Source organism: Takifugu flavidus, chromosome 4 (genome assembly GCF_003711565.1).
Source record: "Takifugu flavidus isolate HTHZ2018 chromosome 4, ASM371156v2, whole genome shotgun sequence".
Classification (NCBI taxonomy): Eukaryota; Metazoa; Chordata; class Actinopteri; order Tetraodontiformes; family Tetraodontidae; genus Takifugu; species Takifugu flavidus.
The window spans coordinates 4,272,852-4,289,403 of record NC_079523.1 but is presented as its reverse complement, the minus strand read 5'-3'; the positions used below and the strand labels follow the sequence as shown (position 1 = coordinate 4,289,403).

The window sequence follows — 16,552 nt, the reverse complement described above, 5'->3', positions numbered from 1 at the left end:
TCCATGAAGTTGGACCAGAAGAGTCGATCACTGGTTTTATTAGTGGAGAAAGACAGACTGTCCCACCACACAGAAGCTGTAATGTGGACACAAAGCTGCAAACAAGGCCCGTTTCCACAGAGCGTCCTTTAAGACAGTGGAAGCGTGTGGTTAGCATCAGGGAAGAACCTGTCTCCGTTCCTGCATCCTCATAAAGAACACCAGATCCAACATGGAGGACGGGACTTTCGATCTCTGCGTCTTCACAGTGTCTTTGCCAGAGAGGAAATGTGCCAACGACACGACAGTTTCCTATCATAGAGAGTCCGTGCCTGCCCGCCCAGCTAGCTGTCATACCAGTCCAGGAAAAGGAGCGAAAATGAACACATAACCAGGAAAAACAGGATCCACACCCGGAAGCCGGCGTTGTTCTTGATTGCCTTGTGATGAAAGAAAAACAAGTACATTTACAAAACTGTACATCCCTGAGGTAAACTTTGAGAATGATTGCGCTGTGGTGCAGGATATTACCTCCCGTATGTCCTCGTTGCCTTCTTTGACATTTTCTGTAGCACCAACCACCAGCTGATGAATACCGTCGATCTCTGCTTCCTGTCGGGACAGCGAGACGGTCGTTTGTCCACAAATAAACACGTGTTTGGACTGAAAATGAAAGCCGTCGACTCACCTGTTGCAGGACCTTTTCAGTAAAGATCTCCTGCAACCGGGAAATTTCAACCACCTTCCCCTCGATCTGCCTGCAGAAGGAACGCACATATTCAGGAACTGCAGACCTGGGTTTTTTTGTCCCCACATCCGGACAGAACTCACCTGACTTCGTCCACCAGATTGTTCATCTCACTCTCCAGCCTCTGGTTCTCCTGCTCAAACTAGACAGCAACACATAGAAATAAAACCCACAGAAGGGCAAAAAGGCAAACTTGACATTAGTAATCAGTTAGAAGATTATGACATCGTGATTGACATCTTCACGTGTGATGACATCAGTGGGGCCGCACCATCTGGATTTCCTCCGGAGAGAGCTTGTCTTCTACTGGATCTACTGGATCCGTCCAGGTGACGTCCTGGACCTCTGACACGCTCTTTTCTATTCAAATGAAAATAAGGTCCTTGAAAACTCTTGAAATATCCTTGTGACCTCCCAGGACCTTTATTTCCCCTCAATCGTCCGTCTCATTGATGATACAAAATCACTTCAATTTTGACCACACAGGATTTCAGAGATGAGACGCTACAGTAGAGACGGAGAGCGGTGATGAATCAGAGCCGGCAGGTGTGACGTGGATCACACCTGGAATTCACGTGGCATTTAATGCTGCTGCCTTGAATCATCAGTGAAATATGTAGGATGAATCAATAAATGAGGCGTCTGGAAACAGCTATTTTGTATTTTTTTTTAAATGGGGGAAGGAAAAATGGATTACATGTCTGACTAGTAAATAGAACCTCACCAGGAGTTTCCTCCTTTATGCTCTTTTCTTCTGAGGTCACCGACGGTGGAGTTTTTGCCACAAGATTGTGCTGTTCTGGTGTCATTCGTGACCTGAAGCACACACACACACACACACACACACACACACACACACACACACACACACACACACACACACACACACAGACACAGACACACACACACACACACACACACACACGAGCATCAGGGCGAGGTTCTAAAGTCCTTGAAGGCAACAGTGTTGTGGACTCACATTCTTTTCTTGTCCACCATTCTCTTCACTCTTATGGCTCGCTGCTCAGAGTACAGCTTACACACTCCTTCAAAGACAGACAGACACACACACCCACGCGTGCGCACACACACACACACCATTAGTAGTCCAGCGATGGATTGTGATTGTCAACAACAGTAATGAACTCACCTTTCAGATACATCTCAATCAGGTCAAGAACGACTCCTCTGTGCTCTTTAATCTGGGCCGGCACCAGCTGCTTCTCTGCTACAGAGACAATAACACTCAAACGCGCTGCATCATAAAAGGAAATCAGCTGCACAGTAAAAGAATAATGCACCTTCGTTACGAAGCTGCCGGATGGCCTCCGAGCACGTCCTCATGAAGATCTGAGCGTCCTGGTCAATCTGGTCTCGTTCGCTGTCCGTCATACACGTCAGATCCGAGGAGATGAGACTGTAAGACACCAGAAGAATCACGTTATTTACAGGAAAACAAGCACTTTAACCCAAATCTCAATCTTCCGCTTCACAACCCAATTTAGCCTTACTTTTCCATACTTCCTGTCAGTGAGACCTCTCGGCCGTTTGGACCACGTCATCAAACACACGTTTGATACTGGCAGAATTTGCACGTGTGTAATACTTGAAAGGGGCAAAGAGAAGCAAACCCAACAACACGATGAACTTTCCCACAACTCGATTCTCTCTCGTCTCCCGTTGGCAGCGTTATCATCAAAGCTAACAAAACGCTCCATCTGCTCCACACACCCACACCTACACAGAGGGGGCCTTGAGGGGAGGAAAGCCTGGATTAGTCCCAAGGCGTGATTTACTCCTCACATGGCTGCAGCTTAATTATTCCAGACGATTAGACCGGGACCTGCCGTCGGAGACCACCCTACTCGCCGCTGACCTCGCCACGTCAGCGCCACGGCGGAGACGTATTCGAGGGCACCGTCGAGCAGCCCCGGGTATCGTCTGAACCGCCGCGCGTGCCTGTCTTTCGGCGGCCTTGGCAGGTTCCCCTGCTGCCGCTGCTGTTGGTTTTGGCGGTTTGCTGAAGGTGTTTGGGGAGGCTTACCTTCCAGCGCTGACATAATCTTTCCTGTGTTGCAGCAGAAAGTCTTTGAGCTTGGTGATGTTTGTAACCTGCCAACATAAAGCGAGAAGAAATGTCACCTCCGTGTCGAACGGTCTCTTTAAATGCTCCTTCAAACATGTTCACTCCGTCAACACAGCTCCAGAAAACCTTCAGACCTGAACCAGGAAGCCATTTTCTGCTAATTTCATTTCACCGGAGCCAGAATAAACAGGAGCGTTTGCATTTATTGGATGTGACAGGCAACCAATGTCTGTCTTTCTCTGAGAATATTTACTCTTGACATGTCATCAGGTCCGGGACGCACACATTAAAAAAAAAATCAAACTGACAATTTCCTCGTCAGAGTCCCACGAGGGACTCCATGCATACGGGCCCTGACAGAACCATTTGTTGTGAACTTTAAATTCACGATCTGTTACTATTTATTACTGAGTAAATGTGCCTGTGTGCACGGAAACCAGAGGAAACTAGTTCACTCCAATATTTGCTCCTGTAATTCGGTCAAATATAAAAAAAAAAACCACTAAATTGCTTCCTGGTCCGCCGGCTGGGGGTACGTTGGCGTGAATACACACACAGCTGGCTCTGTTGGACCCAGGAGAAGACAGAACACGGACAAGCAGAGGATTGAAAAAGAACACAATGAGTTTGACTGTGACAGCGACCACAGAGGATGGGGGGGCATTTTGGTGGCTCGCCAGCAGTCTTTAGCCTTCAGCTAACAACCTCAATTATCAAATTGCCCCAGCTGTAAGGGGTAATCTGGCACCAGCAGACTAATACCCTTTCTAAATATTCCCCCTTAATGCTGACGTGCAGCCGTGTTTTACTTGAGCTGACGTTTGAAAAAAATAAATAAAATACAAAAATGTGTCAACACAGAAAAAGGTGTCAAGAAAAACAAAGTCTGATTGCAGAAAAAGCTACAGCGTCGTCTTTCACGGGCGACTTTTGCTGCCGCGGGGCCCAAACTTAAGGGCCGCCAAGGCAAGTTGAACCTTGTAATAATACAATTATTTTAGGTCAAGAGTTAATTGTCCTTCAGAGCGATTAAGAAGGCAGTTCTGGGACGAAGAGCTCCTTTCTAGTGTTTCAAAGCCTTTATAAATATGTGTTGGAGGATTTTTAACTTTGAGCTGCAGTAAGATTATCAGAATTTTCCAGATAAAAGGCAACAAAATGTCTTTATTTTCCAACAGTCAGGGTTTAAAAGCAGTGTAATGTCACTTTTGTTTCTAGGAAACATGAATTCATTAGTATAAAAACATACGCTTTGCTAGATCTTCTCCACTTTTACAAATAATTCCAGAGTAAATTTTAATGGTAGTGCACTATTTTCATAATGAAAATGAAGTCAAGAAAGCAACAGTATATAATTGTATCACTCATCATCTTAACTTTAACGCTAGATATGTCATTATGAAATGCATGTGATGTCATCTTATCAAGTCTAGTCCTGCTTCATCACCAGTAAACCCAGTTCTCTTGGCATAGTTGTCATTTAGAGCAGAGAAATGCACTGTGGGCGCACGTTTAAACGTTTATTTGAGCTTAGATAATCTCAGTTCGGCAGATTATCCTTGGCCAGCCACAAAGTGGAAAATATAACCTCTGACATGGCAATTTAGCCTTTTCTATAAACTATATTTTCTGCTTGCAATTAGCACTTGGCTCCAACCTTTTTGTTTATGCTGTGTGCAAACTACATTAGCGCGCGCTGCCGTGCACGTGGCGCTGCAGCTCTGCGGCCAGCAGGCGGCGCTAAAACCCCAGCGGAGACGCGTCCAGAATCACAACAAACCAGCTGGAAGTGTGAGTGGCTGTGCGTGGTGGAGGTGCTGGGGAGTGTTGCTGCGAGGCTTGAGCTGTCTCCTGTGTGTATACACGAGGGCTCAGATTCCCAGCACAACCTCAAGGGTTTGCAGGGGGTCACAGGGATCAATTGCTCTTGTAACTTAAGACCCTAAAGAGCAAGTAATTCCTCAACAATGAAGAAGGGGCCGGCCATGTGCGCACAGCTACATATGAGTATGTGTGTGTGCGCTTGTGCAACTTCCAAAGGGTGTGTGCAAGGCAGGAGGAGACAGTCTGCCGGGCTACATCTAATCTCGTCATCATCAAAGACCCCCATTTTACCTCCTCACTTTCTCCTTCCCCTCACTTCCCTGCAGCCCAGGCTGAGCCCAAACAAACCATCAGGGGGGATTATTATGAGGAAGAAAAGAGAAAAGGCTTAGCTGGGAGATCTCTACAGGACTTGTCTTGGATGGCTTTTCTTTTTGGTTAAATCCAGGTAACTGACAGAATTTGATGACGACTGCCCCGCTTTGGTTTAAGTCCCTGTGTGTTCTGTCCGAGGGCTGTCTACACTGACGCCAAGCCATGAGAAAGGATGCTGCACTGGGGAGGACTCTGCCCGCCGCATGCTGATCTTATTATCATGTTTACCCCTCATTCTATAAAGTGCTCCCTTTTGTCTTCCTATAAACAAACAGAGGAATAATCCAAAAAGGCCTTGATGGTTATTCTGAATCAGAAATTGCCTTAAATTGCATTAATGTGCTTTATCGATTGTTTAGAGTAAACGCTGCGTGTTTGTTGAGTTCTGATTACGCTCCTCTGCTTAAGCACGAGAGGAAAAGCAAAAACAAGAGTCGGAGATCTTAATGAGAAGAGTTGTGTTTACTCAAAGCAATTTTTACAGCAACCTAATTATGCTTCCACCACCATCAAAACCATGAGGAGGTTTATCGCCAGAGACTGTTGACGCTCACACTGTGGAGCCGTGTTAATTATATATGCAATGATCCACCACATAAAGATCTATAGATGATCAAATAACAGGACTATTAGAGGTATTGTCCTGTTTATCTGTGCAAGTTAAACACACATCACAGCTTTATGTGTTCAACGAGCTGGAGCTGCAACACAGCTGCAACCTTCCAGTAACGAGGCTATTTGCCCTGAAATAACCAGAAAGGGATCACAGACATCCTGAGACAACAGGTGATTAAGCTAACAGTTAGCTTAATCACTGATCAAACATCTACTGGATTCCCGGGTGTCACGCTGGTCTTGGATCGTGAGAATCCTTCAGGCCCGGCTGAGTTTATCAGCGCCATCGGCCAGCTATTCCCACCAACAAATTTAAAACATACATTAAATTTCACATGCAGTAAAAGACGTGCAAAGACTGTAACTTGGAACCGAAAACAGATGTTCTGAAACCGAAGTTACCTTTGTTTTTAAACACATCAGTAAAACTGGGGGGAGGGGGGTCATCGTTTAAAAAACGTTCATGTAGAATGATTCCTCAATATTATAATGGCATAAAAACAAACTTAGGTCTGGTTTTCAGGTCAGGCTTTTTGAAATCCATCCATTTTTATTTGTTAAGGCAACTGTGGCCAGTATGGCCTTAGAGTACCTAGAATCATACCATACGTGAATATACTCCACTGAAAATAAGCTTTATTTTGCAGCCTTTTGACCTTTTTTAGCAACTCAGCCTCCATTAATGTGTCAATAACACATGAAAAAGAAATTTCAATCTAAGTTTAATGTTATTACTGGGAAGCGTTCCACCCTCTTTACATACTTTTAGATGCTGGCGGAGAGCTTCATCTTTCAGCGTTTCTGAGAAAACATTGTGTAGAGGAGCCAATTTTGGAACACCAATACTAGAGACACAGCAGGGAGCCAAGCACTATTTCTTTACACACAATTTACCAATTTTGAAGTGACCTCCTCTGTTTAAACTCTCAAAGGGCAGCATACTGCGGGGAGAGAGGAGGTGAGCGGTGAAATGGAGATCACAGTACCACAAACCAAGCCCTATGAGGTAAAAGATTCCCCCGAACAAACCCCTCTCTGTAAACACTGCCTCTCTTATTAGTCAATCAGCTCTTTTTTTCATTGCTCTAAGTGGGAAAAAGCCTCTTAGGAGTAGAACCACTGTGTATTTGTCAACTTTGATGTTCTTTTTTTCTATTTTCATGACATTATAATGGGAACTTGGAGACTTATACATGTCTTGAAAGGCACTCACATCTGTTGTGCATTAGGTGCAGGCCGTCAACATTGTTACTGGGGACCTAATTTAATATTTTCTTTGTTTTGATCTTCCACCTTTAATCACTGGCTCTTGGGAGGATCGGCTTTCTCCCCAAAAATTGTTGGAGAGCCAAAAGAAAATGTTATTGCAGTATGTTTATGCAGTCATACATGTGAAGAGGAGACTTGCAACAAAGAAATTGCTGCATATGTAAGACGGCACAGACTAGAATGGATAGTTGAGTTCTGAGTAGAAACCGCAGCGTAACTGTAAGGAGCCAGGACATTCCACGCTCGCTATTTCAATTTTTAACAAAAGCTGCTTCACGGAGATGTCTGAGATAATATCTGCAGCATGAGGAAGCCGGCGACCCCGGAGAGCAGCCCCGCTCGATGGGTTTGGGTTACTTTGAATCAGCGATGCTGCTTTTATTAAAAAACAGTTTCTAGTATAAAAGTTGCACCAGTTTACAAAAACCTGCTTGTGTTGGGTTGCTGCAGCAGATTGAGGCCTGCAGACATCAGCCTCGAGGATTCACGGACACAGAAACTGCATTTAGAAGGACGAAAATACTGATAATATCCTAACGCCCTACACCCCAAAATATCAACAAATATAACAATCAAATATTTTAATGATATTTCTTTAAAAGCATGCTGTACAAACTACTTATTTTGGTTGCCTTGGCTTATTTTTTAAATGTACTTCTTATATATTAATGTAGAAAGTTGAAATCGAGATATTTTGCAATGATTTCAGTTATAACGCGGTTTTGACCTCATGATGAACCAAGTCTCTCAATCACATCAAGAGTGTTTTCATAAGTAGCCACTCTTGTTAAAATTTAAAATGTAAGTGAGATAGAAACAAGGGGGAGATTTGAACAAGCCTAAAAGCTACATTTCAATGTACATTTCTCCAAGCCGAATATGAACTATATAAGAAATATGAGAGTGATGCGTTAATGTGACAAGATTAGTCGACTAAAGTGACTTTAGTCTCCTATATTTAACAGTTGTTATTCCTAAATCAGCCAGATTCTGATTTAAAAAATATAAATACACAAACACAACAGTGGCATTTATTTTTTACAGGAGTCTATAAAATATATTTGAAAACATTTGTGGTTCCTCTATCCGTTGAATTCAAATGTAAAATAAAAGATGGTCAGCAGTATTCATTAATTAAAAGATAAACTACAATATTCAGCCATTTTCTTAGATGTGAAAACTCAAATTTCTTTATTAAAAATGGGATAGTAAATACAAGGTGTGGAAAACAAAACAAATAAAAAAACAAACTTTAAAAGCAGACTTTACATATAGATTATAAAAAATACTTGGATCAGAATCAATATTAAACAGCTCTATAAAGCACAATATCATTTTAATTGGATCATTTGTTTAAAGTTAGTTAGTTTTTATTTGCAATGATCAACTATTTTATGAAAATTATAAATGCAGAATAAAGCAATATTAAGACCAACTCAAAATAAATCTAATAATTACAGTCAGAGCCATATAGAATTACTATATACCGGGAATAGAGACAGAAGGGAGTATGTAGAGTACATATGTAAATAAAATAGACAAATGCCTTATGTTTACTACAAATCAAAATATTGGGGAGTTTTTTAATTTTCTCCTCTTGAAATAGTGTAAGAAGTATTTTAAGAAGAGGCTGCGAAGCTAATTTATGTATGGACGCAAACACTTGAACACAAATACAGTTAAATGGACGAACCAAATCAAAGATGAACGAAGTGATAATATTAAACGATAATTGCTTTGTCAATATTTTATTTTTTGCCAGTGTGTATATGTTTTTCCATAAAACGTGCAGTCTTACAGGCTGAATTAAACGTGAGATTTCAACATTTCTACACACCTACTGTATGTTAGTGACAGTGATCAGCTAAATAATAAAGCTCCTTTCAAGCATTACTAATATGTCAGTTCTTTGTACTCATTCCATACACTAAGAATTACTTACCAAACCTGTGTGGAAAGAAAATAATTCCACATAAGACATTTATTAAGCAGCTGTCTGTTTGATTCGATGCTAACTATTAGCTTAAGTTAGCCGGACGGAACACTCACCACTTCTTTCGCCCTCGGAGAAAAACCACCCTTCGGTCGGTTCCGCTTGAAAATTTCATCCTTTGGAGAGTCGAAGCCTATGCCTATTGCCTTGTTCCTGGTTTTTACTGTCTTGACACTGGCTTTAAAGAGTAAAGTTATATCCACAGCCATGTCTGTGGAGCTGCAGCAGCGCTGGACCGCTGTAAACAATCTGACACGTCATCAAGTGTTGCCAACTCCTCAATAAGGAAAGACGCTATTGGCTGTTCAAAAACTCGCACGAATTCTCCGAGTGACGTCACCATCCAGTTTGCAGAGTTTAGGGATAATCTTGTGGAAGGTCATTCGTTACATTAAATTTAAGGAAAATGTCGCCGCGTAGGGGGCATTTCTAGCGTAAGGTGAGGCTACTCTGTGGGAGCCTGACCGACTGTGAATGCTGTGAAACAGGGGATGAGCTCACGACAGCACCCGCTGCTCGTTGGAGACAGAAACAGATCGACATGGGCTTGCACGTCATGGTCCAAAACAGGGAAGCCAGGCTCCAACAAAACCTGAAAAAAACTTGTTAGATTTATCGCTGGTCGCGACGATTAAAGTCGACAAGACGATTCCAAAAGTTGCCAGATTTAACAAGAAAATTGGCCAAATAGGAAACACTGACGTCACTTACTAAAGACGTCATAATCACGCGACGCTGCAGATTTTCCCTGACTGCGAAGAAAGCCTTTCATTTTACCTTAAAGTTCAGCAGTACTTAATAAATATTACGCGAGTTGGACCTCACAGTATTTCAATCATGTAAGTGTCTGACATAGACTAAAGTATGTTGGTGCCCTAATTTAGACACAGGTACCGGGAAAAAAAGCATATTTTGAAAAGCTCTTAACCATAATAACTTAAGCTTGAGAGGGAAGTGGGATATTTGACCTTCCTGTTCATGCAATTTTAATCATGCTGACGGTAATTTAATTTATTGTGTGCATTTCTACTTAGGATCAAACTGCAAATGTGCATACAGATGAATCAAATCAGGTATGTTTCTTTTTCAGACAAATGTCTCATGAACTCGTTGAAAGCAAGTCCGAAAGAAAGAGAAGGTCTAATTGGACAGAACAGGAATCTCTTCTTCTTGCTCAGTTAGTGCAGGAGAAAAAAAACATAATCAGAGGGAAATGCAGCACTGGAGTTTCAACCCTGGATAAAAGAAATGCCTGGGAGCACATTGCTCAAAACATCAACACCACCTTCCCACATGTTCAGCGTACCGTTTCTGACTGTAACAAAAAGTGGGAAAATCTCTTGGCAAAGACAAGAGAGGAAATCAAACGGCAGAAAAGACTGGTTGGTGCTGGTGAGAACAGTCTGCTCTCTGTTAGTAACACCAATTTGTTGTCTTGGGTCTTCAATAACATGTTTATTAATACAATGCAACTTGATTTTTCACCCACAGACGGCATGTCTCTGGAAAATTTCAGTGCGGTGACTCAAATAGTGATCTCTGTGATGAATCTGTCAGGTGTTTTGCAAGAGGTGAATGACTCTGCTGCCGCGCTTCTTGAAAGCCAACAAAAGAGGTAACGGATTTGGAGAAGCAATATAAGATGATATATGACAATATAAGAAGATATAGACCAGACACCCAACATTTCTTGACAAATGATATGTATAAAGATTGGACCATTGTGATATATGCAATGCCTCAATCTTGCTTGCTTTGGTTAATTCCTCATGACATACATGTTTAAATGCATGTTTACCAAAAAGACTAATAATTTGACAATTAAAATCTATCCTCAATCAGCTGTATGAGCCAAAAAATACTGTGTATCACTGTATTTACTAACTTAGCTAATAATAGTTACAGTTTTTAAGGGCGTGGTGAACAAAATGTGTACCAGACATAATTCAGGAGCAACGCTGCCACTAAATCCATCATCATTTTTCTAAATGATGTCAAAACCTGTCACAATTTTTCAGAAAAAGAAGCAAAACGCTAATTTGTTAAATGTTAGATATTGTAGCCTCCAAGGTCAGTGTTGGAGTCTCGTCATGAAGTTTCTCTGAAATACAAAAAAACATTCTGTATTTGATGATGTTTTCCTTTCAGTTGTAATGAAGATGGAGGTGAGGACACGATGCGGGAGACATTCTCAAACAAACATCCACTGGTGGAGCTGGAGCATCATACATACACCGCCGCATCCACTTCGACCGCCAAACCAAATATTACCCTCACTAATGTCCCAAAATCACTGGCCTTGCAGTTTAGCACTGGCTTCAGCGCCCCTGACGATGAACTGGCTTCCCCCTGCCCCACGTCGGCACCGTGCCCACACTGCCCGTCCTCACAAGAGCGAGTGGATTTGGAAATGTCTGTGCTGAGGAGACAAGATGCTGTCCTCAAGCTGCAGGAGGAATATTACACGCTGAAAGTTGAAATGATAAAAAAGAAAATGAAAGCGCCATTTTCAGAGGACTGAAGGAGTTTCTGCCATAGAACGCGTGTAGATCCAAGCAAGAAATGAACAATCAATTTATTTAATAACAGGTGAATATATCGAGAAAACACTTTGAAATAATGGTTCTGTTTTAGTGTGTCCTCTGTTTACAGCTGGCGTTTGACAGGCGCGACGGCCTGAGCCATGAGAACCTCAACGAGAGCAGTCTCCATTACTGATCAATAGACATAAAAGGGATTTTTTTTATCATGCAAGGTAATAAAATTAACAAAGTTCTTCGAGCTATAAAACAGCTGATTTGCCGAAATGTCCATCATGTCTGGAATTACCGCGAGAAATGCAGTTTGACGATAGAAAGCACAATTTAGGAAGCTAAGTGTCCAGAAATAGCCGACATAAGCAAGGCTGCAATCTGCACAAATGTAGTCATTTGTGTGTCATTTTGATAAATTCATGTATTTGTAAGCAGCTGAGGTTCAGACGCTCAGATGTGAGCAATGGGTCAGCGAGTGCTGAAGAAACGGCTGTCATTTGCTGTGTGGTTTTCTCATTTCCTTTGTTAGTGTTGTGGCAGACTGTGTTACTAGCAAACGCCGCGACTGTCTCCTTTTCTGCCGCCTCAGCGTTAACTCGCCGCCTTTACTTTCATTCACTTTTTCAGTTTTGACTACAGACCGAGTGCAGATTTTCGATGGCAGAGGCGATGAGCTGTCTGCATAATGGCTGCTGTGTTTATATGAGAAATAAAATGGAACATTTAAGTTTCCTGACTTTTATCCAGCCACAGAATGAAACGCTGTGGATGTGCGCGTATGTGCACGTGTTGACAGATGTCACTTTTTTAAATACTCCTTTTTAAGTGTTTTTCCTTTGTAAACGTCTTCTGTAAAAACCATAGTAAATCGGGAGTTTTAAACAGCTTATTTAATACACTCTGACCTTCGATACTGTCTCTCAGCTGCAACATGCTGTTATTCAGATTAATGCAACTTATTCCTATAGGTAAATTATCATCCATTTTAATAACAAAAAGCAGGAATTTCGGTATATTTCTGTCTGTTCCACAATCGGGATTCGGGATAACGTGTAGCTATAACGTGGAGATCAGTATCTCATTAGTCTGCAGCAATGTTTATTTATTTATTTATTTTAAAAAAAATGGCTACAAAATAATGTGAAATGCAAACACGGTGATCAGGGAAAGCACTGATGCGAACACTGATGGACGGTACTACATACTAAACATTCTTTGGCATTCCGAGATGCTATCTATGCTTTGGATGAAGCGTTTGTGATGGTATCCATTCCTCCTGTCCCTGACAGATGAGCCATGTTTTGGAGAACCCTCTGGCCGGTCCACTTAACGGACTGAAAAGGAACCCCTTAATCTCCACTTTCTCTTTGTTTGGAGCATTATCAGACCTGTCAGTTCTGGCTGCTTTATCTACACAGAACTCATCTACTGGCTGTTTGACGTTAGTTTAATTCTATCAAAGGACCTTATCTCTGGTTTGCCCGAGGATGCATCCTTCCTTTGACCCACTATAATGGCCCCAGCTCTGATAAGAGGAAATATTTGAGTTAATAAATCTTTATTGTTAAAGGGATTTTGGGCACATTCATTTACTTTATATTTCCCTGTTGGAGGCTGCTGGTCACATTGATTCGTTGGTTGTGCCTCAGTTTCTCCTTTGCATTGCAATTAAGCAGGGTGTAGCATGAAACCTGAGCTAATGAGCCACCGATCCAGATTGGAGTCCCTTTGATGGCAGTTAACGTTCTGTCTTTGGGCAGTAGTCATTTGAAACACTACGAAAGAATGTCATACAGCTTGATCTGATGAAGAGCAATTACTTGGGAGGGAGCTAGAGCCTTTGAGGGCGAATCTTACCCACCACACCCTGCAGGCGTACAAATAGGCATCTGGATACACCCCAAATGTGTGAGAATGGTTCCTTTTCTTTGCCGTCTCAATGTGTCATATAGTCTAAGAGCAACTGACAGGCAAGAATAAAGCGAAGCATTCGCCAAGAAGGTGATTTAAGCCAGTTTGCTTTAAATTGTGTCAGTAAAACAGTTGCATGAAGACTTTCTAGACCTCAAAGGGATGCTTCTTAGCTGGGACCTACAAGGACTGATGTTTAAAACATACCATAACTTTACCTCATGGTTTCGCTGCAGTTTCGAGTGAACAGTCTTAACGTAATAGGTATTGCATGATTGATGGCCAATGTGTGTACTAGAAATGTAATTTACACATTTAAAACAAGCCTTTTTTTCTTTGCATTGCCTCTGTTCAAGAGTTTCCCATCTGCGAATATTTAAAATGCTAATTTCATTAATATATTTTAACTCAGGCACACTTTCTTTTAAAAAAAAAAAAGAATCATAACATTGCATGCAAGGTCATGTTCATGCAAGATTCCTGGAAAACGAATCAAGGAAAAGTCATGCAGCTCAGCTGCTTGGACCAGCACAGAATGACCCATGGGTTAAACCCAGATGTTGAAATCGCAAATTGGATTTTCCACAACCCAGTCACATTTACAGAATTTTGATTTTATTGAAATTAGAAAGGGCACTGACCATAGCCAAAAAAGCCTGAGGCACATTGTCTTTGGTAAAAGCATTAACCACAATTTATGCTTTTACTTAGTGGGACTCACAGGAGCCAAGAAAGGGAAACTTTCTGAAGTAGTGTGGTTCCAGGGAGCATTACCCACACCCACCTATTTATTTAGCTTCACCCCTCACCACAGACACAAACATGAAGCTGATTATAGAAAATGTGACCATCAATGGAATAATTATTCCCTTTTTTTATCAGCTCCTCAGTGGAGTTGTGACTTTAAACGGCCTGAACGCGTCGCAGTGCAACAGCCCAGATTTAAACACTCTGGATATGCTCCACTTGACCATTTTCCACAATGGTCCTCAGAAATGAGCAGCGACTGCTGCCCCAATGAAAGGGGATCCTCTTTGTAATTAAACCCAGTAGAAAATTGGATAATTTTTTTTGCCTGGACAGCTTTCACATTCCAGTCTTTTATGGAACTGGACGCTTTTGAAGTTGCTGTCTTGGTAGTCCCCAAATTATACCTTTCATCAACCAATCATAAGAAAATGGCAACCTGACGTTTCCAATCACTGCTGACTTTTGAAGTGGACTTCATGTAATCAGTAAGGAAGCCTACTGATAAATCCTCTGTGAGCGGTGGAATTATTCCCTATTACGACTGACAAAATCTTTTTTTTCCTGAGGACTGAAGTGGCATTTTGGGTCCACCAAACCAAAGCTTTGCCATCTATATAAACTGCAAAAGATGTTTTTCCAACTGAATCACAAAGCAGGATTTTAATTCTTGCCCTTCACGTTAATGACCCGCGAGGTCACAAACTGTACTATAAGTGGCGATGGGCTCGGTGATGTTGCTCCATTACTACTGTGGACGACATTTGAGCGGTATTTTACCCGGCTGTACAGTCAAGCTGAGCTCCGCAGGGTCTGCTTTGGAATAATAAACCGCTCTCGCTCATATTACCACTGACGGGTGCACAGGTCTGACGGCGATGACCTATTTCAGTCTAAACCACCAACAAGTTCAGGGCAGTTCCAGGCAGAAGAAAGCGACACCGTCAACAGCTAAAACAGAACCAAGGGGCGACAATAATACAGTCAAAAACAGCACGACACAGACTGAAGAATGCGAACAGCACAGAATACGTCATCACCCAACCACCATCTGTAAAAGACAAAAGCATCTGAAGGTAAAACACTTTTGCTTCTGCTGGGAAATTTTAAGTTGAGGACAACGGCCACCATTATGCGCCCTGCGGCCATGTCGAGCAAACGGGCCCAAACCGAACTCCTCAGAGAGGCTGGCCTGAAACATAAACTAATTTGTGCCCTGGTGGTTTCTCCCATTCTTAACCTCATGCTCCGTCCCAGGCCAGAGGCTGGCAAAAGGCCCCATGTATGTATTTATAAATAGGCAGTGAGAAAAGAGTCCAACAGAAATGAGCCAAGCAGAAGACTGGAACCATATGGGTCTGGTGGAAAGCAACTCATCTTGTGACAACATAGCACGCAGATCTCCCACCCCCCCCAAAAGTCTCACTCTGTCTCATGTCACAGCCGTTCAGGAAAGGCTGCAACTGGAGAAGGTCAATCGGTGGCTGGGGCCAAGAACAAAGTGATCACCGTTTTCAAAAAGTACATTTGGGATCTGAGGAGGAAATGGTTTTGCCGCCAAACAGTCAATTATATGTAATTACAATAATTTAACCTCAGAGAATGGCTTATTCCATTTTATTAGGAGGGTCGCGCTTTCATGTCTCATCGTGTGGACTTGGTGGGGGGGGGTGGGGGGGGGGGGCGTGTGTGTGTGTGTGTGTGTGGGGGGGGGGCAGGAACCGTGACAGGGACTACAGCAAATGAGATAGACAGATGGAGCCTTGTCTGAATGCACCCTGATTTTTATCATTTACTGAATGTTTTTTCGACAAGAAAGAATTCCCCGTGTCCAACATTTAAAATAACTGCATTTTAAAACTACAAATACCAGTGCGGATTTTCAGGAAGGAAGTTTCTGCAATTTTATCGACAAAGATACTTTTAAAGCTAGATGAACAAAAATCTTTTAAAGATGAACAAAAAAAACAAACTAAACAAACATAATAAATAGTTGATCAACTAGCAGCGCTCAAGTTAAACATCATTAGTTACACTTGACTCTGCCTGTTTCTATTTGTGGAGTAACCTGATGAAGGAGTTAATAAAGAAAATGAGATAATGATATTTTTAAAATGATATAAATCAATGTCAAAAGAAACATTTCATGGGTGTTTATATTAAAATGTAATATTTGAATAGATAATAATAATGAGATAAATAAAACATAAGACGTTTTCTGGAAAAATAATTGAATACATCCTACAAGCCAACAACAACAATACTTTCAGTTTCAGATAAATGCAACCACTTATTAACTCTTACACATAAACTCATTCTGGGTTACATTTAGCGTAAATTCATCAGCGGAAAATGCCAGACAGAGGCTCCAGGAGCTGGAGCATCCCTGCAGAGGACAAAGGACGACTCACTGAAGACGCGGCCCAGCCTTTGTGGGTCTCGGCTGCAGAGCTCAAACTTTCCCTGCTGTA

At 42.0% G+C, this 16,552-nt stretch overlaps 2 protein-coding genes across 4 annotated transcripts; one reads left to right on the top strand and one right to left on the bottom strand.

Annotated features, from left to right (window-relative positions):
* Positions 1-22: 22 nt before the first annotated feature.
* stx18 (syntaxin 18) lies at positions 23-9,173 on the bottom strand. 3 transcript variants are annotated; one of them, XM_057030344.1, is made up of 11 exons: positions 8,946-9,173; positions 2,772-2,839; positions 2,029-2,144; positions 1,878-1,952; positions 1,707-1,773; positions 1,452-1,543; positions 999-1,087; positions 811-869; positions 668-737; positions 511-591; positions 23-419 (listed from the first exon to the last, which is right to left on the bottom strand). In XM_057030344.1, the coding sequence occupies exons 1-11, from the start codon at positions 9,096-9,098 to the stop codon at positions 324-326; spliced, it is 966 nt and encodes a 321-aa protein (XP_056886324.1). In that variant the 5' UTR covers positions 9,099-9,173; the 3' UTR covers positions 23-323. The 3 variants fall into 3 exon arrangements, with proteins under 3 accessions (XP_056886324.1, XP_056886322.1, XP_056886325.1); XM_057030342.1 differs by having other exon boundaries at positions 1,878-1,955; positions 8,946-9,169; XM_057030345.1 differs by lacking the exon at positions 8,946-9,173 and adding an exon at positions 2,239-2,479 and having other exon boundaries at positions 1,878-1,955.
* Positions 9,172-12,312, top strand: LOC130524323 (uncharacterized). The gene is made up of 4 exons (XM_057030346.1): positions 9,172-9,728; positions 9,980-10,281; positions 10,381-10,504; positions 11,038-12,312. The coding sequence occupies exons 2-4, from the start codon at positions 9,984-9,986 to the stop codon at positions 11,408-11,410; spliced, it is 795 nt and encodes a 264-aa protein (XP_056886326.1). The 5' UTR covers positions 9,172-9,728; positions 9,980-9,983; the 3' UTR covers positions 11,411-12,312.
* The last annotated feature ends 4,240 nt before the right edge of the window (positions 12,313-16,552 follow it).

What these genes read in the sequence shown, in the direction of transcription:
- stx18 (XM_057030342.1), bottom strand. Translation starts at nt 9,098, where the DNA reads ATGGCTGTGGATATAACTTTACTCTTTAAAGCCAGTGTCAAGACAGTA. An exon ending in GATTATGTCAGCGCTGGAAG is followed by an intron (nt 2,145 to 2,771) that starts GTAAGCCTCCCC and finishes GGTGTCTTACAG; the next exon opens with TCTCATCTCCTCGGATCTGA. An exon ending in GATTGAGATGTATCTGAAAG is followed by an intron (nt 1,774 to 1,877) that starts GTGAGTTCATTA and finishes CTGTCTTTGAAG; the next exon opens with GAGTGTGTAAGCTGTACTCT.
- LOC130524323 (XM_057030346.1), top strand. Translation starts at nt 9,984, where the DNA reads ATGTCTCATGAACTCGTTGAAAGCAAGTCCGAAAGAAAGAGAAGGTCT. An exon ending in GAAAAGACTGGTTGGTGCTG is followed by an intron (nt 10,282 to 10,380) that starts GTGAGAACAGTC and finishes TTTCACCCACAG; the next exon opens with ACGGCATGTCTCTGGAAAAT. An exon ending in CTTGAAAGCCAACAAAAGAG is followed by an intron (nt 10,505 to 11,037) that starts GTAACGGATTTG and finishes TTTTCCTTTCAG; the next exon opens with TTGTAATGAAGATGGAGGTG.